The sequence below is a fragment of the Anopheles aquasalis genome, chromosome 3, assembly GCF_943734665.1.
Source record: "Anopheles aquasalis chromosome 3, idAnoAquaMG_Q_19, whole genome shotgun sequence".
Classification (NCBI taxonomy): domain Eukaryota; kingdom Metazoa; phylum Arthropoda; class Insecta; order Diptera; family Culicidae; genus Anopheles; species Anopheles aquasalis.
This window is the reverse complement of record NC_064878.1, coordinates 55651049-55674172: the sequence shown is the minus strand read 5'-3', so window position 1 is coordinate 55674172 and position 23124 is coordinate 55651049. Positions and strand designations below refer to the sequence as shown.

The 23124-nt window shown below is 49.2% G+C and overlaps 6 protein-coding genes across 16 annotated transcripts; 2 read left to right on the top strand and 4 right to left on the bottom strand.

Annotated features, from left to right (window-relative positions):
- LOC126576813 (phospholipid scramblase 2-like) lies at window positions 1-854 on the bottom strand. The gene is made up of 3 exons (XM_050238116.1): window positions 372-854; window positions 144-302; window positions 1-78 (listed from the first exon to the last, which is right to left on the bottom strand). Exons 1-3 carry the CDS (start codon window positions 852-854, stop codon window positions 1-3), a joined length of 720 nt encoding a protein of 239 aa, XP_050094073.1.
- Window positions 855-1483: 629 nt separating this feature from the next.
- LOC126578334 (phospholipid scramblase 1-like) lies at window positions 1484-11356 on the bottom strand. 2 transcript variants are annotated; one of them, XM_050240781.1, is made up of 6 exons: window positions 10992-11356; window positions 4063-4261; window positions 3853-3970; window positions 2474-2964; window positions 2249-2407; window positions 1484-2176 (listed from the first exon to the last, which is right to left on the bottom strand). In XM_050240781.1, the coding sequence occupies exons 2-6, from the start codon at window positions 4219-4221 to the stop codon at window positions 2135-2137; spliced, it is 969 nt and encodes a 322-aa protein (XP_050096738.1). In that variant the 5' UTR covers window positions 4222-4261; window positions 10992-11356; the 3' UTR covers window positions 1484-2134. The 2 variants fall into 2 exon arrangements, with proteins under 2 accessions (XP_050096738.1, XP_050096739.1); XM_050240782.1 differs by lacking the exons at window positions 3853-3970; window positions 4063-4261; window positions 10992-11356 and adding an exon at window positions 3070-3464.
- On the bottom strand, window positions 4520-5941 carry LOC126578335 (farnesol dehydrogenase-like). Its single transcript, XM_050240783.1, has 2 exons — window positions 5310-5941; window positions 4520-5223 (listed from the first exon to the last, which is right to left on the bottom strand). Exons 1-2 carry the CDS (start codon window positions 5874-5876, stop codon window positions 5050-5052), a joined length of 741 nt encoding a protein of 246 aa, XP_050096740.1. The 5' UTR covers window positions 5877-5941; the 3' UTR covers window positions 4520-5049.
- LOC126578336 (farnesol dehydrogenase-like) lies at window positions 7079-8122 on the top strand. Its single transcript, XM_050240784.1, has 2 exons — window positions 7079-7689; window positions 7892-8122. The coding sequence occupies exons 1-2, from the start codon at window positions 7123-7125 to the stop codon at window positions 8063-8065; spliced, it is 741 nt and encodes a 246-aa protein (XP_050096741.1). The 5' UTR covers window positions 7079-7122; the 3' UTR covers window positions 8066-8122.
- LOC126578337 (farnesol dehydrogenase-like) lies at window positions 8542-9382 on the top strand. The gene is made up of 2 exons (XM_050240785.1): window positions 8542-9123; window positions 9206-9382. Exons 1-2 carry the CDS (start codon window positions 8542-8544, stop codon window positions 9380-9382), a joined length of 759 nt encoding a protein of 252 aa, XP_050096742.1.
- Window positions 11357-14759: 3403 nt separating the features above from the next.
- Window positions 14760-22751, bottom strand: LOC126578332 (phospholipid scramblase 1-like). Of its 10 annotated transcripts, none has more exons than XM_050240770.1 (7): window positions 22306-22751; window positions 20059-20355; window positions 18669-18686; window positions 18402-18564; window positions 15815-16305; window positions 15575-15733; window positions 14760-15510 (listed from the first exon to the last, which is right to left on the bottom strand). In XM_050240770.1, the coding sequence occupies exons 2-7, from the start codon at window positions 20206-20208 to the stop codon at window positions 15451-15453; spliced, it is 1041 nt and encodes a 346-aa protein (XP_050096727.1). In that variant the 5' UTR covers window positions 20209-20355; window positions 22306-22751; the 3' UTR covers window positions 14760-15450. The 10 variants fall into 10 exon arrangements, with proteins under 10 accessions (XP_050096727.1, XP_050096728.1, XP_050096729.1 ...); XM_050240771.1 differs by having other exon boundaries at window positions 20059-20213; XM_050240772.1 differs by lacking the exon at window positions 22306-22751 and adding an exon at window positions 21818-21833 and having other exon boundaries at window positions 20059-20213.
- Window positions 22752-23124: the final 373 nt, after the last annotated feature.

Here is a 23124-nt window from a genome sequence, read left to right as displayed (position 1 = left end):
CTAAGCAGGACGAGGTTGAATCGATAAACATAGCAGCCCTATCAGGTTTGTTGGAACGTTCTCGAAGTACATGTATTCCTAAAAAAAAAAGATAATGAAGATATGTAGGTTATGGTTTAAACCTTCAATCTGAAAATACTCACAATTAATAACAATGCCCCGAGTAAAGTGGCTTTCATCCGAGCGTCCAGGTCTATCGGGAAGCTGATTTCGAAATTATCCGAATCGGTAAACACTTCTTTGCCCACTCCCGACCACTGCTTGTTGATCTGCCCGATCTGTGTACCGTCGGTAGCAAAAATCTAGCAACAGAGAGAAAAAATCGTAGCAGTACCGAGCCTTTCCAACGTTTCTCTACCTCTGTGACTGACCTTAAACACAGCCTCACTGCAGCATGTGGCGAACGTAAGGCAAGGCCCGACAATCTTCAGCACCGTCTCACCGTTCTGATTCTTGATGCTGAACTTAGGAATCCAGAACGACCAATTCTGCTCCACATATCCGATAACACCGTTGGAACCAGTTACCTCTAACTCCTGCAGACAACATGGAAAACAGCACGACTGGCATCGCAAGGGACGGCTAAGGTGGAGGACCCGTTTCATGGACTTGTCAACGAGCTCCATATCGAAGCTACGAAGGGTAGAGCAGCAAAACCGATTGCAGCAACTTGTATCCTCCTTTGCCGAAAACACATGATCGCCGACCGCACTCTTGATCGTGTATTCATTGACGAACTCGAAGGGGGTGAACACCTTCAGGAAATCAACAGACTGGCTCACCCGCAGCTTGTCAATGCCAGTCAGATACTCCAAACCAGGAGGGCAATTTGGTGTGCACACCGCCATACACATCACTACACCTGTGTAATATGGAGCAGACATCGAGATATCGTCCAACGCACTCATCGCAGACCTACCACTTTACCGTTTTGCTGTTGAGTGGTCACTGCTGCATTGGGTTGAGTTACGATTGGTGCAGCCAATGACACGTTCTGCAATTGATGCGAAGCCTCGGGTGCGATTTTATCATTAATTGGATCCATTTTATTGTTTAGCAGCAAAGTAAGATCAGCAAATTTAGCGTTAGCAAATTAAAGTCTCACAAAACTTTTGTCCACTATTCAAATAACTTCCAAACCGTCCAGTGCCAACAATCATACTGACTGCCGAAACCGAATCATTGCCAAATAGCACCACTAACGGAAACACACGGTCAAGAACGACGTTATCGCCGGGGCTTTCCATTTCCTTTCGTCAGCCTTATGTGTTTATGAATTTTAGGCAGCACATTATCACAAGTAGCCTTCTCTATCCGTTGCTGCGTTTGTCCAGGAAGTGTCTATGATAACCCCTGCGTCCAAAATTCCCACTATAAGTCAGGGATAGATGCAACTCACTTTATGTAGCAGATTGGGCCATGTGCTTTTCGGCAGAGCGCTACGTTAAGAATTTGTTTGCAAATTAAAAGCACCAAAAACCACGCGGTGTAGTATAATGTTTTATTAAGCAGTTCGAGTATAGGGTACATCAAATGTAGCACAAATTTTGATTATGGCGTTCACCAGAAACAGGAACAAATAGACAAGCATCATCGAATTTACACAATACACTCAACTTCGAGAGACACAGTGCGGGGAGCTAGCATTTCGTTTTCGGTGCTAAAATATCATTTTGGGGGGTGGCATGGTCGTGCACGAGTTCTACTTGGCACTTAACGGTGATAACTGCGATGCTAGAGCAATGCTCTACCATAGTTCCGCCTGCTTACATGGCAATGAAAGTTGCCGGGCCCTGCGATGACCTACCCTGACCCTGAGGATTATTTCAAATATAAACGACGGTTTTACCAAACGTTGTTCCTGAGTCATAAATGCAATAGCCATGAGTTCGGCTCGTCATTTGACGGTCGACTTCTCGGACGGTTCGTTAAGTGTAGTCTGTGTCTGCTCTCCCTCTCATGCTCTCCCGTCTAAAGCTTACATACAATGTGCGTATAATATTTACGAAAAACAAATAAAAAAGATAGAAGACTTGTATCGTGACACGAGGTGTGATGTGGTTATCATGGTGATAGTAGATCGCTTGGCACTTCTAACGGGTAAGCAGAAAAATGCTCATCAATTGCCATCGCACTAGCGCTTGCTCTTTCCAGTCGACTCGAAGAACATATAATCCTGGAATGGGAAAAGGTGGAGCACCGTATAAGTATGAGCCACGTCTGATGCGCAACCGGCGAAGATACTCACAATTAAAAACAAAGCACCGAGTAGGGTGGCCTTCACCCTGACGTCCAGATTCATCGGGAAGGCGATGCCAAAATTGTCGGCATCCGTGAAGTACTCCTGAGCCAGCCCGGTCCACTGCTTCGTTACCTTGCCGACTTCCGTACCATCGGTGGCCAGAATCTGAAATGATAAAACGTCCACCGGTCAGTGCGTAATCCTACCCCTTGACACCCGTGATCTTCTTACCCTGAACTTCACGTCACCACACAGCGTACACTGACAGCAGGGGCCCTTGATGACGAGCACGGTCTTGCCATCCCGGTCCTTGATGTTGAATCCCGGGCAGAACAGTGTCCACTGCTGCTCGACCGTTCCGATCACGTTACCGGGCGGTGCGGACACCTCCAGCTTCTGCAAGCAGCACGGGAAACAGCAGGACTTGCAGCGCAGACCGCGGCTAAAGTGCAGCACCTCGTTCTGAAAGTTGTCCAGGATCTTAATGTCGAACGCACGAGCCGTACCGCAGCACATCCGGTTGCAGCAGCCCGTATCCTCCAGCGCCCAGTACACCTTCTGGCCGAGCGTATTCATGACGGTGTACTTGTTGGCCGTCTCGAACCCAGTGAACGCTTCGAGCAGCTCCACCTTCTGGTGCACCAGCAGCTGATCAATGGATGTCAGGTATTCCAAGCCAGGCGGACAGTTGGGAATTCCCTGCGGCACAGGCATCCAGCCACCTGCGGAAGAACGCGAACGAACGAAGCAGGAAGCGGATTAGAACAACATCGAAACAGCGCCACCTCGAATCCGTCGTGCTGGCTAATGCCCCTGGCCCAGACAACCTTCGCTCCTCCTCCGTTATCAGCTGTTTGAACTTTTGACGGTGCTCCTCACGGTGGACCATCCTTTCCGCTTCCGTTGAGCCAGCTTTGGTGGCCGATCGCTTGCCAAACACTCGCCTCGCACCTCGCAGCAACCGCCCACAGTTGAGCAGCTTCTTTTCCATCACCTGCCACACCACGACCACGATTCGTCGGGCATCGTAATCACGTGGCACTCGTGCCCTATCACTCCCGGATTCCCGGTGGTTCCCGGTGGGATCATCATCGGGCACAAACAGGCAATCGATGGAAGCACAGCTGACGAAATAATCCTGCGGTCGCGATGTTTTACATTTCGATTTTCCGCGGCCCATCCTGTTCGAGACGTTGCATTGGACTAAATTGGAGCTGCACCACAATCGCACAGCAAAGTCCAGACGATAGTAAGGGGCGTACACAGCCCCAGATCTGCCAATAATTATCTGAACAGCCCCACTGAGTAGCGGCTCCGGTCCGATTCTCCACTCGCACGTACATCTTATCTATTGCTGGGGCTTTTCAGTCTAAACTGAGCTTGAACGGTGGATGAGGAGGGAGCTGCGGGAACCTTATCAATCGCCCTTCGCGGCACCTCTTCGACAGCCGCAGCGTTACAGGGTGTGTGGAGTCGACGGAATCATATCGTTTGATGGATTGCACTTTTCATTCGTTCTTTCGCTCGCTCGCTAGCTCACCGCTCAGGTGTGGTAGTATTGAACCTGCTGATCGACAAAGACGTGATGATGCCCCTGGTCCCATACTTACTGTTTTGCTGCTGACCGAGAATAGGCTGCATCGGGATGCCGGGCTGTGTCATGATGACTGGGCCCTGTGCAAGCGGCATGTACCCCGGTGGTGCTGGAGGACCAGGAACTCCAGCATTCTAGAGATGGAGCAAATGATCGCGATCACATGTAATTCGTTGCGTGGACAGTTCGATTGGTTCGATTCGATAGGCGATGATTCGATACTCACCGATGGCACCATTGGATAAGCTGGTTGCTGTTGTTGTTGTTGCTGCTGCTGAGGAATCAGTGGCTTCTCGGCGTCTCCTCCACCCAGTGACGGATAGATTGGTGCATTAGCCGCATGGCTCTCATTCTGCGGCGGTACTTTCTCTCCGTTTTCTGCCATATTATCGCTTTCCTCCCGAGGTGGTGTTAATTCGTTTTTTCTGCAAGAGAAACCAAAAGGAGAAGATGTTATCAGTGAGCCGAAATTTCAACAAAAAATGCACTAAATCATGTCAGAGCATTGGCAACCAACATAATTGTGCAGTAATTTGGATGCAAATAATGTTTCCTGCTCGATGCGATTTTCAAAAAATCTCCCAAATTGAATTTATTGTACCGTCTGTAGTTTACAGTTTGTGATATTTACTTAATAGAACTAAATGAAACAGTTTTTACAAATTTCAATAGATTATTTGTACTTTTCATGTATTAAAAATTGAACGGAAAACACTATTCCTGCCTGTTTTAACTAAAAGTGTTATTTCTTTACCTGTTTTCTGGGTATCAGAAAATCCGAATTTGAAAAAAAATAGCTCAAATAAATAGCAGTACAAACCTGCTCGCGTCTGCTATCTTAATTTCCCGAAAATATATTACCCATTATGCTAATATTTTCGCAATTTATTACTCAGACGATTTGTGTAAAAAAACAATATTGTGCGTCTAAAAGCTGGTACAGCAAAGGCTCATTATCACCCATCAGATTACCAATGATTATTGCACTCCGCTACTGTTCACTGACGCAGCAAATTCCTGACGCACGTGTGCCGCTCCTGCTTACATTACCGATACCGATGAGATGGCACATTGGTCGAGACATTATCAGGGGGTGCTTATAAGCATTTCTTTGGATACTACAAATCCAGTAAAGCACAACAGCTCCGATTTGTGGTTCGATTTTGCTGTTCGAACCATTTTATTAAACACTCTGGGTACTATTTCGCCGACATTAGGCGAGTTCACCCACTGGTTTGATGATCAGCTCATGCACCTGCACATGGGGCGGTGTACCGAGGGCATACACGATGGCATTCGCTACATCTTCCGCCTCCAGCATGGGCGTCTCTGCAAACTCATCCCCCTCCGGTACCATCTCCGTACGCACAATACCCGGACTGATGCTCTGGATTAGAAAGAAAGCAAACGAAGCGTCAATGTCACCCTTCCGATGGTCCGCCACCCAATCACTTCCCAAAAAAAAACACCTACCGTCACCTTCACACGGGTGTCCGCGTTCCGGAAATCATTCCGCAGCGTTTCCGTAATGGCCGTCACGGCATACTTCGAGGCACCGTAAATGTTGAGATTCAGAAAGGGAACATACTTGTGCCCGAGGATGCTGTTCACGTTGATGATGTGGCCATCGACACCACGGGCACGCATCGAACTGAATGCCTCCCGGGTACACAGCACTAGCCCGAGCACATTCGTATCCAGTACGGCACGCAGATCCTGCGTATTGCCCGGCGACACCAGTGTGATCGAACGGCGCGATATGCCGGCATTGTTGATCAGTACATCGACACCATCGAACAGCTGCTGCACCGTGGCAAACGCCGACAGGATCGATTCTTCGCGCGTCACATCGCACGGTAGCGAATGAAGCCGACCGGCTGCTTCCGGTGGAAGCTCCTTGCGCAGTGCCTCAACACGCTCGACGCGTCTTGCCAGCCCCACGGTCACCATACCGGCACTGGCCAGTGCTTTAGCGACGGCCGCACCAATCCCCGAACTAGCGCCCGTTACGATGGCCACCTTTCCTTTCCAGCGATCCATCGATGTCACTCACTATAGGGCCTAGGGTCGCACTGCGATAAAACAATATACGTGCGCTGGACGCTCGGAGTTCGGAATGTTCCACTAGATGCAACTGCATCGTGTATTTAAAGGTTTTGCGGCCATGCAACTGCACTGGATGCAACCGATGACGTGATGATGTGACGCTGTTGCTCATGAGGTGGCCATTTGAAGTGCGTTTGAGATCGTGATGAGCTTATTTATTGATCATTCGCCGCCCTTTTGCAGACATTAGCATTCAGTGCCACGCTCTTTATACTGTGTCGAGTGTGAACTCAACAGTAACTTCATTGGGGTCTAAGCTATTTAATTTTTTTGTGTTCCATATAGTTTTTACATTTTTCCGTGAATGCTGATTCTTTTTCATAAAAGAGGTTGATGTTTATTTGTTCTATTTGGGTATAATCGCAAAAAGTGTCACTTTTTCAACATCAAACAGTTGCCAAAAATCTAAAAATTGGAAATTGCGCAAAAACTCGACGAGACTATCTGGACAAACTTATAATTTGTCTAAAAAATATTGGATTGTATTTTTCTGATTACCCATCACGCAGCTACGATGCGCACCGTTTTTAGTGCGAATCAAAAGACTTGCCCCTTAAGATATAAGCGACGAACCCGGTTTGTTTATTGATCAATCCGTCACCATCATAGTCTTCATAAATTTGTTGCCATGGTTGAAGTTTTTAATAAATCTTTCCCAAAATAGAACCTAATATTCTTGACAAGTTGTACTTTAATACGACATTCACTTGAAGAAATTAAGTTTAATGGTTTCTTCACAAAAAATCGACAAAAATTGGCATTTCTTGCACCCGATCAGAGTAGATGTAGACATCGCAAGTAGGCCACTCTAACGCTTCCCCCTATCATTGCGTGATCATCGCGTGTCAGCAAATTTCTCATCCTTAACCCATCTAGCGAGCAGCTCACGCTGAGCATGTCCGCACGCTCGATAAGCTACCGAAAATGTTCGATTATGATAGCCTCACTGACCGTGACCGTTGTTCGATGGAGAAACTATAAGAACGAAATGGAATCAATACTGTGGCACTCGAATACGCAACAACAGCATAACGACGATAACAGATAAGAGATTAGATAGTGGCCCAAGGTTCACACCGAGGACCACGCGGCGGTTTCGGCTATCGAATCGGAATGGCTCACGCGGCCAGTTGATTAAAACCGGCACGACGGTAAGGACGGCATCCCAGAGGCAGCAAAGATGGATCGTTGGGTAGGAAAGGTGGCCGTTGTAACGGGGGCCAGCTCGGGCATCGGTGCGGAAACGGTGAAAGCGTTCGCCAACGCCGGCATGATCACGATCGGCCTAGCACGCCGTGTCGACCGGATCGACGAACTGAAGAGCCAGCTGCCGGTGGAGGCTGCCGGCCGGCTGCACAGTGTGCGCTGTGATGTGACCAAGGAGAAGGACATTCTGGCCGCGTTCGTGCACATCGAGCAGCACTACGGTGGCGTGGACGTGCTGGTTAACAATGCGGGTGTTGCACGGAGTGCGGTCGGACTGCTCGATCGCAACAATACGCAGGCATTGCGCGATGTGATCGACACCAATCTGGTGGGGTTGGTGCTGTGCAGCCGTGAGGCGGTCCAGTCGATGAAGCGACGCTCGGTCGATGGACACATCGTGCACATTAACAGCATCCTTGGCCACAAGGTGCTACCGATGGGCACGCTTAACGTCTATCCGGCCACCAAGTACGGCGTGACGGCGCTCACCGAGACGATGCGGCACGAGTTGCGACTGGCGGGCACGAAAATCAAAGTGACGGTAAGTGAGTGCAATCTTATCGATCAGGTGACGACAGTGTCGATAGTGATGATGTGCGCCAGTGAGATGTGTCTCAATGACACAGCGCTATTTTCAGTCTCACTGGCCGCTGCGATTGCGAAGTGATAAGCGGTTTTACTTCTTAATTCCTGTTATTCTACAACTTGCCTCACTCCTTCTCTCCCCTATTCGACATTTACAGAGCATTAGCCCCGGATTGGTAAGGACGGAGATCATCCCGAACAGCGAAACCATCAAGGATATGCCCATCCTGGAACCGGAGGATATCGCCAACGCCATTCTGTATGTCGTCGGTACACCGCCACGGGTGCAGGTTCACGAGCTTACGATCAAACCCGTTGGTGAAATGATGTAACACCGAGACCTTCAATGGTTGCTAGTGCTTTGAAATACATGGAATACGTAAAAGAAAACTGTGGAATGTGAAATATGGAGTAAGTGTTCCGAAACTTGAAGAGACAATACACGATATTCGACGGTTTTATGTTGTACAGACGACGAACTTTCCCAAAAATAATCGACATTGATACCAGCAGTGCTGGTCTGATGAGTAGGTGGCAGTTGTTTATCAGTCAAACCGCAACATTATGTCTTCTGCAATCGCACGCACCAAATCCAAGCTATTTCTTATCACCTTCCAAGGGGATAAAAAATATATTTTAAACCAACGATTATGCGCATTGTGATAAGATAAACCACAAAAAAGCCACAAAAAAGAATAACCTGTCGGAAGGTACCCATGGTTGGATTCCAAATTCAACATTCCAGTCGATGAGCGCGTGTCGAACCGTCCGCAACTGTCGTCGTCGTCGTCGTCATTCTTTGTGCACAATGGATCGTTGGGTAGGTAAGGTGGCCATCGTTACCGGAGCCAGTGCGGGCATTGGTGCCGCCACGCTAAAAGCCCTAGCGCGAGCCGGTATGATCGCGGTCGGTTATGCACGACGACCGGAACGCATAGAGCGACTGAAGGAAGAGCTGCTGGCTGCTGGCGATGAGTCGACAAGCGCCCGGCTCCATGCCGTACGCTGTGACGTAACACGAGAGGAGGACATTCTGGCCGCCTTCCAGCTAGTGGAGCAACGCTTCGGTGGAGTGGACGTACTGATCAACAATGCCGGCATCGCTCGGGGCTCGGTCGATCTACTGACCCCCAACAACACAGCGGAATTGCGTGCGGTGATCGATACGAACCTGCTCGGTACGGTACTGTGCAGCCGGGAAGCGTTTCAATCGATGAAACGACGCTCCGTCACCGGTGGACACATTGTGCACATCAATAGTGTACTGGGGCACACGGTACCAGCGAACATGACCTTCAACATTTATCCGGCCACCAAGTACGGTGTGACGGCACTCACCGAAACGATGCGCCACGAGCTGCGGAATGCCAAAACCAACATTAAAGTGACGGTACGGTGTGACCTTGAGCTCCACTGGATGTGTGTTTAGAAGAACAGAATATACAGATTGTACCGTTCTATCGTTTTTCCAGAGCATCAGCCCAGGGTTGGTGAGCACCGAAGCCGTTCCGGACTCGATGAAAACGGATGGCACGCCAATACTCGAACCGGAAGATATAGCCGATGCGGTGCTGTACGTACTCGGTACACCGCCCCGGGTGCAGGTGCACGAGCTGATGATCAGACCGGCTGGAGAGATGTTAGGATGAAGAGCGCTTTTTTTTTTATTAGAAAATATAGAAACACCGAACAGGATTTTTTAATCTGTTGATAACGTGGTTACTGGGCGCGTGGCGCAATCGAAACGATGAGAACGAAAGTGAATCTGGTCTGGAGAGATTAGCGGATTTGCTAACGACCTTCCCGGTAACAACCATGTTTACAAACAAATTTGAAATCCGAACCATCCCGTCACGCTCTTCACCTGGCCACTTCTGCCAAAGTGCGATAAGCCATTGCACAAAACGTACGTAATTTGCCAGAGCCCAAGAGCGAAAGAGGATAAGATAAGATAACGGAATGCTTCGTCTAGGCCATCGTTCGTGGGCTAATGGCCACGCGACCACCCAAACGTAACTGTGGTGCAGATTAGCGCAAAGCCCCCCCCCCCCCCCCCCCCCCCAGCACCTCTACTAAGAATTCGTAGAAACCAATAAAGACATTCTTTCGTCATCCGCAAAAAAAACCACACCTTATCAACGGTCGTCGACAACGGGGGGATGTATCGATCGAACTGACCGCGGCCTCACAGTGTTATCACGTGGTGTTGCTGGATTGCTGGAAGAAGAACACAGGATTTCACAGGACCATCATTATGGGGCTATCGCGGTCAACGCAGCATTGGCTAGACTGTCAACAATGTTATGTTGCTCGTCGTTCCATCGCCTAATGCTGCCGATGGGTAACGATGGACTGGGGACCGTATTCTAGGTCAGCTGACGTCATGCCTAGGAAGGAGTGACAGGAGCCCGCCAAGGAGTCACACCCACTGGCTTTAACACAAGTGATTTTGTTCGAAATTCACCACGAAACGAAACGCAACGCAGGAAACGTTCAATAGACATTCCGCTCTTATAAATTAAAGCATCTTTCCTACGCCGTTTCTGCATGGCATCTTTCGAGCAAGGCGTAGGTCATAAAACCATATGGTACAGCTGGTGAGAGGTGCAGCGGCCATAGAACACACCGACCACGCCACACCCATCGGCTGCCCATGGGACCCGCGCGCGAAAGAAAGAAAGGAATTTTAAGTAATTAAAACACAGCACCCGAACCCGAAGCAGCACAGCATCTGCTCCCAGTGCCACACACTGCACGCCACAACCGGGATGATGATGATGATTCTGCTGCTGCTAGTGCTGGTGCTGGTGCTGATGGCCCGAATGTGAAGCATATTTTTTCGAACCCGGTGCGCGCGCGCTTCAAGGCCAAAGCACGCTTTAATTGCCCGCGAGATAGGCGAGAGGCCCGCGAGAACGGGCGCGAACCGATGCGCACCCTCGTCCACATCGCAAACCCCGCTGACCTCTTGCCGGTTTGGCGGCAGCACCCCGCATCCCTAACTCATGCTGTTTTACATTTTCATTCCGTTGTCCATTAATACTCCTTGACACCGACAGTGAACTCGGAGGGGGAGAGGTGGGTGTTGATTTTTGGCAATATGCGGGAAGAGTTTGAAGGTTTGTGGTCGCGTTCCTCGTTTGGAATTCAAACAAACTGAGCAGTTTCTCATTCGATTCGCATTCGAATTAGTGGAACAAATGGGAAAATTCAAACCGGCTTATCACACTTGAAACCCTGTTACTAAATACCACTTACCACTTTCGAGGATCGTTTTGCTTCTCGTTAATGCTGTACCACGCGTCAGTGGCTGGAAAATGCTTCTTGTTTTGCTCTGCCTTGTGTCACCAGCGTCGTCACTCGGTGCTTCTCTCTTCAGCGGCGGCGTCAGCAAAATTAAATGAAAATGGATGCCCAACTAATGCGAAGCTGCCGCTACTACTATTGACACACTTCACCAAAGGCCACTTCGGATCCGCTATCGGAACTACGAAATTAATCCTGGACACCCGCAGAGAAGGGAAGCAGGACAAAGAGACACAGGTCAAAAGCACGCACGCACGGCCTAGCGGAACACAACAACGTAAAACAGGCAGCACGCACGGACCCGGTACAGCCGTTACAGCGACGCCGAAACAACTAAACGACCGAAAGCCGCCGGACTGGCGCGTCAGTCTGGGGCATTCTCTGCTGATGCTCCCAGCCGCCGCCACCATCCCCCCCCCCCCCCCCCCCCTGTGTCACGCCTGCTGGGAGGGTGGATTCGGGGGGGGTGGTGTCTCCCCTGCTGCTTATGCCGATGAAAACGAGTTTGGCAAAAGAGAGAAAGAAAGAAAAAAAAATACAACATGAAATACACTGAAAGGATGGTTTGTTCGCTGCATCACCACCACCACGCGAGCAAGCAAGCCAGCTTGCCAGCACCCCAATGTGGACACACCAGAACCACGAGATAAGCATCAATCATGGTTTTTTGGTTTGCATTCAGGGCGGCATCGAAAGATGATCCCGGGGTGGATTGTTCTAAACATTCGATTCCGCGCATTCTGCCGTGGTCGTGCTGTGAGACGGCGTGCTTCTGCTGTTGATACTGGAGCAGAAGAAGCACCGGTTGTAATCACTCCATTCGCACCCTGATGATACCTGCCGCGCCCTTGCACGCGATCGGCAATCTTCGCTGTGGTTGAATTAATCCAGCAACACCACCGGCATGCTCCGGCAACAGTTGGGCTGGTATAAGTTAGAACCAATCGGAACGATCGGTCTGTATGTGTGTTTGGGCAGCAATCCGGAATTCGGCGTCTCCGGCGACGGCATCATTCTAGCTTCGCTTGGTCCGCTGGTCCCCCCCCCAAACGCAACTCCAAAAATAGAAGAACAGAACAGCAAAAAAAAAGCGACAACGAACGACGAAACGATCCAAATCCCGAAAGCGCCAAACCATTAACTAGCGTGGTGCTGGTGGCGAAGGTGGTGTGGTGTCTAGGGGAGGGCATAAAGGGGAGCGGGAACCCCACACAACGCACACAGTATGGCCATCCCAGGGCCCCGCAGCCAAAAACCTACCGAATCCACAACCGTGCGCATATCGTTTGCATTCAGTGCGTACGATCATTAGGCGTTGCCCCTCGCCGGAGGGGGGAGAAGCGCTTAACAACGTGCCAGGTTTGGCGGGAACTAACCGTTCATCCAGCGTGCCGGCCCCAATTGAATATCGGGTTGGAACATTTGCTGGATTGAGGGGTTGTATGAGCTCATTTTGTATTAATCGTGTTCATCACTCGATTGGTGATTGATAGTGGAACGCACTCTTCGGTTAGTATGGTTCAAGATGTGCCGCACTTGACAGAGTGACAAATGATCTAGCAAGCCTTGAGCAGAGTTCTAAAGCATGGGATTCTCTCAAACATGGAACAAATCCATGAGGATCTAGTGTGCGATATCCTGCTCTTTAGTTCATTTAGCTCATCTAGCAAATATTCAGATTTAATTCAACCTTTGGAAGTAAACTGATGAGAATAGACATTATTGCAAACAAGTTAGCAATCCAAAGGGACACATATCTCAGGGATGAAACGGGATGTCCAGCTACAGCAATGTTGACCCCTTGAATCTCGCTGCCGCCTTGCACTTCAAGATGACGATGCTCGCGAACGATCCGGTTCGTCCGTCCGTGGTACGTGCGAAACACCGGTTGCAATTTTGTATGCTCGTTTAAAAACGCTTTTTCATTTCATTCCGTTCCGTGTGTGTGTGTTTGGTTGGTTGGTTGTTCGTTCGTTCGTTCGTTCTCTCCTTCCCTCTCTCTATCTCTTTTCATTTGAGTTTTATATGTTCTACTTCCCACCGGTCCTCACCACCCAAAGTGGATGGGACGACGACGTCGACGACGACGACGACGATGACGATAAGCGATCGACGGACGAAAAGGTTCTTTTTTGTGGTGTGCGAATCGAGCTCGGCCAACAAATGCGACGAGAGAACCATGAACACACACCCCGGCCACGCTGTGTATGGCCACGAAAACCAGTATTTCGGTATATGCATTCAAAGTGTCCGTCGGTCCGGGGAGCGCGAACCAAAACCCCCCCAAAAAAAAGAGGTGAATTCGTTATATTTTATTTTTCGGCCGTTCGCCAATGGTCTCCTCTGGTCTCGGCTGGCACACTGACTGCCGTGTGTGGGGTGTGCGGTCACGAATGTGCCCGGGGGGAATGTGGGTGTGCGTCGTACTTTTATGTTGGCCACGCTGGTACGATCGCTGGATCGTTATGCATGAAAACCGGCGAACAACCACCGGCAAACAAGTCAGCATAATATCTTTTCCCTAGCGTTCTTCTTCTTTCTTCGGTCGGTTCGGTTCAGATATTAAAACTCGATTTAAGGAACGGAGACGATCCCCTTTTATCCTGCCCGGGTCTAAAGTGATCGTGAAAGGCCGATGGAGCCATGCTGCGTTGGTTGCACGTTGGCGTTGCCTTTTCACCGAGCGCTGGACGCGCTGGTGTAGCATTTGGAGGTTGCAATTGATTGAGCACACGTTCGGAAATGAGGACACGTCGCGTGGTTTTTTTTTATGAAATATATTGCTCCAAACTAAAGTCAACACCTATTGCCGTGTTTGAAGGAATCACTCTTTACATTCCCGAATGGATCGAGCAACACTCCTTGTATCGGTGATCAATTGAGATTGATTAGCATATTCACAGAAAAAAAGAAGCGAAACAAAAAAAGTCCAGGAATGCATGAAAAGACGCAGGCACATGGCACAAATACATGCAGCTATTGGCACGTCTAAATGACAAAAAGTTCAAAACAAAAAGAGGAGATAAAATATCAACTTCCCATTACCATTATGCTAATGTCCGCGGTCCGCAAGTACAACAATGGCAAAACCAGAAGAAGCGCAGAAACGACAACCGAAATCCACCAACGCCAGCGCCAGCATCTCTTCTTTCTACGGCTGGGGTCACACACGGCGCAGCTAGAGGTGCCACGAGTTCGATTATGGCCACGTACCGCTGCGCGGTGACAGAGCGACAATTTGCGGAATGAATGCGGATGGAAATGAATTAACAACATAGGCGAGGGTTTTTGGTGTACTTCCGTTAACTGGTTTTATTACTAACGTGCCACGGGAACCATCTGCTCATTTGCGTCTCCGACACATTCGCACAGACACACAGGACAAAGGCAAAGCGCCGCCGCTTAATCACATCGGGTTCACGTGGACACTGGGTTTTCGTGCATCGATTGGTTCGCGGTATTCCATTGTAAAGTTCTTACGGCACTTCCTTGTACTATCGCTGTTCCGTTAGTTTCACTACGTTTCCCTGCTTAAAGCGATTAAAAGAGGCAACAGTGGAGTGGTGGTGCATACCGCTAGAGCGGAACTCGTTGCAAAATGTGAACATCGCTTAGAGCAACGGTTCGGTTTTTCTTTTTTTCATTTATAAGTAAATCGTTGTACAAGGAGGTAAAAAGTATGAGGCAACGATTGCGTAGATGTACCCATCTATGCTCATATACTGTATATATATAAGTTTATGTATTATGTTAAGCGACACAAACTGTCCGAAACGACAATATAATGCGTATAAACATTTAGAAATCTTAACTTCAATTGTTGAATTCATACAGCGAGCAGCAGCCGTATCTCTATCCATTCCATCTTATTTCCTACAAAAAAAACCCATTGCGCGAAGCATTATATTGGACGTTTATGAAGTACTGTACTTGCTCTGCCAAGTACCTGAGGGCACCAAAAACTAACACCAAGCAGTAGGATAAATAGTAGTAGTATCGGTTTTAAGATTCAACATTCTGAACGCCTCTCAATTCTACATTCTCGTTGCGCTTTCGATTTTATAGACAACAGACAAACATAGAATCATCGATCGATCTGGCACTGACTGTTCATTCAAATCCTTTGGTTTTTGTGCTTGTTCCGTCGCCTGTGCGCCCATAGTTTCTGCTGTACGATGTGTGCTTACGATTGGATCCTAGTTCTTCTCATCCTTAGACTATGGTCGATTGAACTCTCCCGACACTGGCAGGCGAATGTTCTTTGGGAAACGGTAACACAAGTAACTGGGAGTAGACGTGGAAGAAAACGATCGTAAGGCTAACGTGCCCCCCCCCCTTTTAAGGCTAGTATTGTTGTTGTTAAAATGGAAAACAAAAAAAAAACAAAACGAATCAAAGTAAGAGAACGTTTTTAGAACATTCCCGGACGATCCTGTTCCTTGTTGCCGCTCTTCTCGAAGAACATGTAGTCCTAGCAAGGAAAAAAGATCAATCGTTAGAACCATGTGCGCTATGCTTCTAGTAAACAAACTTACAATTAGAAACAGAGCACCGAGAAGCGTCGCCTTTACCCTGACGTCCAGATCCATCGGGAAGTTGATACCAAAATGATCTGCATCGGTAAACAACTCGCGGCCCAGTCCAGACCACTGCTTACTAATCTTGCCCACCTGTGTACCATTCGTAGAGAGAACCTAGAAAAAAAACGAGCGTGCGAAAGAGAAGGAGTTAGTGAACAGCTTTAGATCACTCCGCGCCGCAGTCTGATGACTTACCTCAAACTCGACATCACCACAGATGCTGAAAGTACAGAATGGTCCGGAGATCTTCAGCACGGTTTCACCGTTCTGATCCTTAATGCTGAACTGGGGCGTTAGAATGGACCAGTCCTGCTCCACGTATCCGATCACGTTGCCGGGCGGTGCCGTCACTTCCATCGTTTGCAGACAGCACGGGAACCAGCAGGAGCTGCAGCGTAACGGTCGATTAAAGTGCAGTACCTCATTCTGGTACGTATCGAGAACCTTCATGTCAAAGGCACGGGCCGCACCGCAGCACATCCGGTTGCAGCAGCCCGTATCCTCCGCCGCCCAGTACACCTTCTGGCCGAGCGTGTTCTTAACGGTGTACTTGTTGGCCGTCTCGAAACCAGTGAACGCTTCGAGCAACTCCACCTTCTGGTGCACCAGCAGCTGATCAATGGCAGTAAGGTATTCCAATCCGGGCGGACAGTTCGGTATCCCTTGCGGAATAGGCATCCAGCCACCTGTAAATGGTCAAGGAAAGGGTATTAACACTCGTCACAGATAGCATTCTTCATCGCTTATCATCATCATCGCCCTATATAATGCAACAAAACTTCCAGGCTCTACTCGATGAGCCCAGCGACAAGAAGGTCAAACGGACCACGATGACTGACTGCTTTTAATGGAAGTAGGTCGACCTATTAATCTCTCAAAAGTAGTTGGGAACCACATTAAACTATTCTTATCAGTCCCAGGAAAGACTTACGTCGCTCTTGGCGCTCTAGCGTCCAGAACGGATTCTTGCGCTTCTTATAGATCGTATTTAGAACTATTTCGATCGATTACCAACGGACATAAGTGAAGTGATTCGTTGGCCAATCCCATCGGTACCTCTTCTGCTTACCAAATGTACGATACATGCCTGCACCTCACACTTCACAACCTGCGCGAGTGATCGTGAAAATATATCGCACGATCTTCCCACTGTTCCCACCAACAGATCAGCGTGACAACTATCAGCAAGCCCTCGCGGATAAAACGGCTGCGATAAGATAAAAGATTGCCCGCTCCCGTACCGCACCAACCTGCGCTCCTCATCCGTCACCAGATGCTCGTAGCCTTTGGCTTTGGCGGACTTCCGGACACCGGGAAGAAACCGTAGCATACGGCGAATCGAAGCACGACCCTGGCTAACGTGCAGCTGCCGGCCAAGCTCGAACACTTTTTCCTCCAGGTACCGCAGAACGAATTGTGCTTTGCGTCGTTGTTGCCTTGGCGATGCACGATCGATCTCCTCGTCCGGTAGAATGCGTACATCCGCCAGACTGGCCGCGATGTTGTGCAACGATCCAAGCCGTTCCGGAGGGCCCATCACGGGCAATGGCCGAGGCACTACCATCACACAAAACACTGAATACTGAGACGCTGGATGGACAACGCGGACACAACCCGTCGCGATCGAACTGTCACGAGTGTATGATCTCTTCACCAGGAACGGACTGAAATCCACCCAGTTCACTGTTGACCGATACCCGAAGCCGTGCGACGTGAGCACAGGCAGCAAGAGCCGTGTAGAAGGTTGGCTGATGGATGAATGGTGCACAGAGTACAATTGGATTTAATTTAACCTTATCATCCCGTTCCTGTCTGCGCTTGGGCCGAGCTACAATCTTCTTGTGTCGCGCTACGACATCCACCAGCCACTGGTAGGGGCACTATCAGCGCAAACGCAACGGAGAGATGCAGAGAGATGCAATCCCGGTCTCTTTCGAACACGATCGTCTTCTGTCTTGTTTATGTGTGCTTAGCCATCGAAGTCCAACAGCGCAGGAAGAAGGTCATTAGTTTGGAATCTCGCGAGGAGGACCTTATGAGACATTATAGACGCACCACCCGGACCCCGGTACGCATTTGAAACATGCGAGAACCTCACTTTACAACCCACCATTCGGAGGGGTGAGCTGATAAGATGAGCTAGTTCGCGCCAAACTTACCTCGCCCGCCTGGTATCGCAATTCAAATAAGGTCTGCCAGTGTGCCAGGTGATACCCACATTATCATAGGAATACTAGGGCACCCTGTGTTCCCTTTTAGCATACGAACGACGTTCGCATAAACAGCGATCACCCTACGATCGGTTGAAGATGTGACCGTCCATGTCTGTGCACTCATAAATCAACCTTCAAATAGGGTTAATGCACTCCACACCACCAACAGAGCAATGGCAGCTGAGCGATTGCCTTCTGTCGACCCTTGCTACCCCCGCTTATCTATCGCTAATGGTCGATGGTTTGAACGGGGTACTAATAGCGTGTCAAGGCGTTAACGTCTTCGATGCAACCACGTGCTCTGGTGCTGGCCACAAACATTCAAAGGTCAACTATTCATGGGAGGTTGTTTGTACATATTTCTGAAAATTCTTACAACAGCAGCTGCCCTTTGGTGCTACGTGTCATGAAGGTAAACACAACCGTATGGCGGCTGCTTAACAACGTGTGACAGCTCTTCCGCTTTGAAAAGACCTCTTTCTTGCCGGACAGGAAACTTACTCACGAAATTGTCAAGTATCATGCGCAATCGGACCAATTGATAGGGGGATTTCGCCCCGATGCCCTACCTGCCATCGGTTGACCACCCATCATTTGCGGTGGCGGTTGACCAGGAACGCCCGGTTGAACGACGACCGGTGCGTAACCTCCGGCACCGTACGGTTGATTCGGTGCGTACATCTGTGGCGCTGGAGCGTACCCGGGTGCTGCCGGTGGATAAGGAGATCCTTGCTAGAGGGATGACAGTAGATCAGAAGCGGGGTAAGTACTGATGATGATTCGATATCATGGTGAACGCGAACACTTATGCTACTTAAAATTGAAACATAAATTACCCAATAACCAGGTTGAGGCTACAGAAAGGTGCAGACGAAAAGTGGAAGAAGATAGACGACGATCGTGTGCGTACATCGATTTGCAAAACGAAAGAAAAGTAAATGATAAATGAAAATAGAATGAAACAGTAATAAAAAAAACTTGTACCTAATAGAAATGAGAATGTTTTAAAAACAGATATACTGTTAGCAATTGAAACACCAGTAAATAAGATCCATTGGTTAATGAAAAAAAGAAAACAGAATGAAGTGAATGGATGTCGCGTAGATAACGGAATGAGTGAGTTGTTATCTGGTTGAGGAAATCAATCAGCATGATCTTGACCTGAACGCCCACTGATAAGGATAATCGAGTGGTGCGTGATTGACAGCAGCACAAGCGAGTTCACCAGTGACGAAAAACGTAGGACCGTAGCGTAGTTAGAGATCAATCCGCTACACACTCCGTTCGATATTAGAATGAAATGCGAAGCAACACAAATTCACGTCTGCCACTGACGCGCGTGATCGCCAGATGGTTGGTACTGCATTAGAAATTCAACAAACACTAAACACGACACCACGTTCGTGCCTTGCCTATGCTAACAACCTCGTTCTTTTGCTGCTCCATGCCTGGCGCTTTCGGGAACTACGGTACGGGAACGATAATTATAATGAATGAAAAAAAAAACACTATGTACCGGGGATAGATAGAGCTCTTGGGCCACCGTCACCGATAGCCTCGACCGAACGAACCGTGGTGACAAATGCAACTGAAAGCCCAACCGTGGTCGCAGCCGGGGTTCGTGACAACTACAAGCAGGCTGTATATGGTTTATCTTTCGTGGCTATCCGCTAGCGGAGCCCGTCCCGCCCCCTCCGATTGGACGTAATCACTCAATGGTATTGCCAACATTTGGAGCCTGAAATGGAGAGCGCGTGGTGGTGGTGGTGGTGGTGACGGAGCATGGTTTCGTCATAAGGCATCAATGGGGCTGCACAATACAACGATAACGGCCGCGGTACAGGAAATGTGGCCGATGACGAGTGTACCGGCTAAATGATGGATGAAGTGCGTCCGACAGAATGTTTGGCTTGGAGAGAATTCGGAGAGTCAACAAGTTTTAACGAAACAAACAAACAATGCCAGCTCATTGTGAATCCGCGTTCTTGAGCGTCCAACGGATCCATCCATTCAACGGAAATTTCGTGCACCGCGAAGTAGTTCGATCGTGCGATCATGCGCGTCCCTTAACCGGATGATAGCGATGTGTCATCAATAATTAGCGTGCACTCTTCGGTTTGTCACTGTAAAAGCCATTCCAATGCATGTGTTATCAGGAAAGCAGCGAGCATGCCAGACGATTAAATTATGCAGCACAATTATGTGTCACTCCGACCGATTACTTACCGCTCCGGGCTGTGGATACGGGGCCGGGTAGGTACCGGGCGGTGCCGGTGGATAGCCCATGGCCTGCTGTGCGTCCGCCGGTTGGTAGCCGTAGCTGGGTGCATAGGGTGCATACTGACCCTGCCCTGGTTGCTGGTTCGGGTTCATCATGGCCGCTGGAAGACGACAGTGAAGAAGAGGTCACACTGGGAAGCACTTGAAGATCGGAACGGAACCGTCGCTTTGGTAATCGTTGTGTTGTGCGCGGGGGAGTCCTATCAGACGAACAATGGCCCAAAATCTTTCACCGATAAGCCCCTGTTGATGATGGTAATTGCGAAAATGTGGATTAGTAATATTGTGCCCTCTACCATGAAGACTCCCTTCCCTAGGTAGGTACTCGGACCCGACAATTATGCGATAAACGATAAGAGCGTAGCGAACGGTATTATGCAACCTTCTGCTCGTCGGTTTTTAAACTTTCCGTTCTGCTCGGTACGGAGAGATATGAATTTGTCGGTACCGATCGGCTGCGACGGGGGGATTCACGGAATAAATTGCTTCCAATGCACCGGCGACGTGGCCAAGCGGCAGATTAATGCAACACATTTGCATGCGTTGCGTTGAACGTGAGTTTATCCGTCGCAGCAGCCTGGATCTAGCCTGTTTGGCTCACTTTGCCATTTTGTTTATTTATTTATTTTATGAGCATCCCCACATCCAGCTTGAGGGGATTTCGTGTTGAGTGGGGCGTTGGCCATTGAATCAACCGAGCCGCCGATCGCTCACAATCAAACGCATAACCAGAAGCATTCTATCGAGCTGAGTAGCACGATGGGAAAGGGGACATAGTTTGGGGGCAGACCGTTAAAAGCCTGACGTCATTCTCGCTGCTGGCTGCCGTTCTGCCGCCACTGGTTCTTCTTCTGCTGCTACTGCTGATTGGCCAAGGCTCCACGACCACCGACAACAGAGTGGGAGGACTGGCGGCGTCCATGCAAGCACCGAGTACGCACGCAACATATTGTTTGGCGTCGGGTAAGGTGGGGGGAGTGCCATGTCGTCGTAATTCCTACTGCTGCTTGCTGTGTTAGTGAACAAGAATGAAATCCTCGAATGCAAAAGTGCCGTTGTCAGCAAAAAGTACCGGCACACAGAATTCAGAGCTTCACACGAGGAGTGGAGTAGCTCAAGGCAGCGTATATTATCGGAATTAAATCCTCGGTGAAGCCACTGCTCGGTGAAAACTGTTTGCTACTTGAGTACAACTGGTGTTTTATCGATTGGACTTTCCGAAATAATACGTCTAGGGTGAATGAGCTTTAAAAAAAAACTGACCCAGTAATCTTTCATCTTGAAAGACGGACGTTAAAAAGTATGTAAGAAGGCGCCCATTTAAATGAAATCCATGTCCATAGATTCAAATAAACCCACAAATCGACTGTCACTAGACACCATTGGCTCTTGGATCTAGTTTGCCGCGCCCTTGAACAGTGGCGACCTTCGGATGGCGCTACAAGCGACCGAGTTTGGTGTTCTAGCCATTCAACGCTACCTCCCTCTCCATATGCGTGGTCACCATCACGCAACCGCACCATGCTGAGGGGGAGGGGGGGGACATTAATGTGATCGAGGGGATAGCATGGCGCCAAAGCGTACAAATACCCCCAAAACCCTTCAAATTGACTCTGGTCTCGGTTTCTGTTCGCGATGTAGCATGCGTGACGATGGCATAGACCGTGGGGTTAACCGAAAGGCTAAATGAAGGAATTTCACTTACTCCGGCGTCTACAATGTCTCGGACTATCTCCTTACGTTGTGACCGTGGACGGGTGGCCGGAAGTACGGCGTCTTTACAGATAGCAGCAGCACCCACCCACAGCGACATTCGAGCTGAGAGTTGTCGTGAATAGTTGCACTGAAAAGTAGGAGGCTGATTCATCGTTGAAATCTCTCCGGCAAAGTGTCCACCGCTCTTGGTGCAATCGCTCAACGCGTAATGTTCAATCTGGTTTTCTAGCTTCCTTCTTCTCTGCGCCGCTTATTCCAAACGCATCCGCCAGCATATGCGTACGACGTGAAATTGGTTCCCTTTCAGTTTTGTATTTTTAGCTTTTCCCCACTGGCGATGCACCCTTCCTGCAGCCACTTTGGGAATGCCGAGCCAGCCACAAACCATGGGTCTCCCGCCCCGCGGTTCCTATCGCCCGCAGCAACACATCACGTGAAGCTCCGAATCATTTTCGGGATAACAGAACTTGGCCTTACCTTATCGAGCTCTTGTTATACCCCGCAAATGGCCGGATGTCGGTGTACAATCGTTGAACCGGTTCGCTCCGGCACCTGTTACAAAACCACCCGTGCAAACCCGGTCTCTAATGCACACGATAAACACAACACCTCCGGCCACAAGTGGGTGAAACTGACAATCTGCAATATCGGTATTTCGGCACACAAAATGCAAACTTTCACTTATGCCCCGGGGGGATGACGAGTACCGACCAGCACCACCGTTGTCGTCGTCGTCGTTGTTGCACCACTTTCTTCCTAGAGATTCCAAGCGCGCACCACTGGCGAGATTTCTTACTTTCCACTTCTGGTCCGGCAGTGAATGGTGATGAATCACCCACTAAAATGCAATCGGAATGTCCTTGAACGTTCTCCGAATCCACTAACGAGCCACGCAAATTTACGGTCGACCACAAACTCTCCGCGGGCTGGCAACGAGTGACGTGACGCGAGCGCACCGCTTCAGCTGCCTTGGGTGGTATGCCTTTTCTTAGACGCTCCATACGGGCTGCTGAGATGAGTGGTAACCACTGCCGCTACGAAATGGTACACTGCGAGAGGCGCCAGAGCCTACTATTTACAAACAAACGGATTAGCATGAGTCCCTCCCTCCGTGCCTTACCTTCTCACCCACCGGTTACTAAAAACGATTTCTCATCTTTTCTAATTAAAATACTACACTCCGGGGAGGATGGTTGCACTTTTCAATGAGTAAATATTGGCATTTTCGTTTATTTTCATATTCGAGGCGCACTTGGATGGTGTCTCGGTTTCCAAGCGAATTTCAAGCAAAGCTAT

What these genes read in the sequence shown, in the direction of transcription:
- LOC126578337 (XM_050240785.1), top strand. Translation starts at nt 8,542, where the DNA reads ATGGATCGTTGGGTAGGTAAGGTGGCCATCGTTACCGGAGCCAGTGCG. An exon ending in AAACCAACATTAAAGTGACG is followed by an intron (nt 9,124 to 9,205) that starts GTACGGTGTGAC and finishes TCGTTTTTCCAG; the next exon opens with AGCATCAGCCCAGGGTTGGT.
- LOC126578336 (XM_050240784.1), top strand. Translation starts at nt 7,123, where the DNA reads ATGGATCGTTGGGTAGGAAAGGTGGCCGTTGTAACGGGGGCCAGCTCG. An exon ending in GCACGAAAATCAAAGTGACG is followed by an intron (nt 7,690 to 7,891) that starts GTAAGTGAGTGC and finishes CGACATTTACAG; the next exon opens with AGCATTAGCCCCGGATTGGT.
- LOC126578332 (XM_050240770.1), bottom strand. Translation starts at nt 20,208, where the DNA reads ATGATGAACCCGAACCAGCAACCAGGGCAGGGTCAGTATGCACCCTAT. An exon ending in GTGGTGATGTCGAGTTTGAG is followed by an intron (nt 15,734 to 15,814) that starts GTAAGTCATCAG and finishes TTTTTTTTCTAG; the next exon opens with GTTCTCTCTACGAATGGTAC. An exon ending in TCGGTGCTCTGTTTCTAATT is followed by an intron (nt 15,511 to 15,574) that starts GTAAGTTTGTTT and finishes TTTCCTTGCTAG; the next exon opens with GACTACATGTTCTTCGAGAA.
- LOC126578334 (XM_050240781.1), bottom strand. Translation starts at nt 4,221, where the DNA reads ATGGCAGAAAACGGAGAGAAAGTACCGCCGCAGAATGAGAGCCATGCG. An exon ending in CTTATCCAATGGTGCCATCG is followed by an intron (nt 3,971 to 4,062) that starts GTGAGTATCGAA and finishes CTCCATCTCTAG; the next exon opens with AATGCTGGAGTTCCTGGTCC. An exon ending in GTGGTGACGTGAAGTTCAGG is followed by an intron (nt 2,408 to 2,473) that starts GTAAGAAGATCA and finishes TTATCATTTCAG; the next exon opens with ATTCTGGCCACCGATGGTAC.
- LOC126578335 (XM_050240783.1), bottom strand. Translation starts at nt 5,876, where the DNA reads ATGGATCGCTGGAAAGGAAAGGTGGCCATCGTAACGGGCGCTAGTTCG. An exon ending in ACACCCGTGTGAAGGTGACG is followed by an intron (nt 5,224 to 5,309) that starts GTAGGTGTTTTT and finishes TTTCTAATCCAG; the next exon opens with AGCATCAGTCCGGGTATTGT.
- LOC126576813 (XM_050238116.1), bottom strand. Translation starts at nt 854, where the DNA reads ATGTGTATGGCGGTGTGCACACCAAATTGCCCTCCTGGTTTGGAGTAT. An exon ending in GCAGTGAGGCTGTGTTTAAG is followed by an intron (nt 303 to 371) that starts GTCAGTCACAGA and finishes CTCTGTTGCTAG; the next exon opens with ATTTTTGCTACCGACGGTAC. An exon ending in TCGGGGCATTGTTATTAATT is followed by an intron (nt 79 to 143) that starts GTGAGTATTTTC and finishes TTTTTTTTTTAG; the next exon opens with GAATACATGTACTTCGAGAA.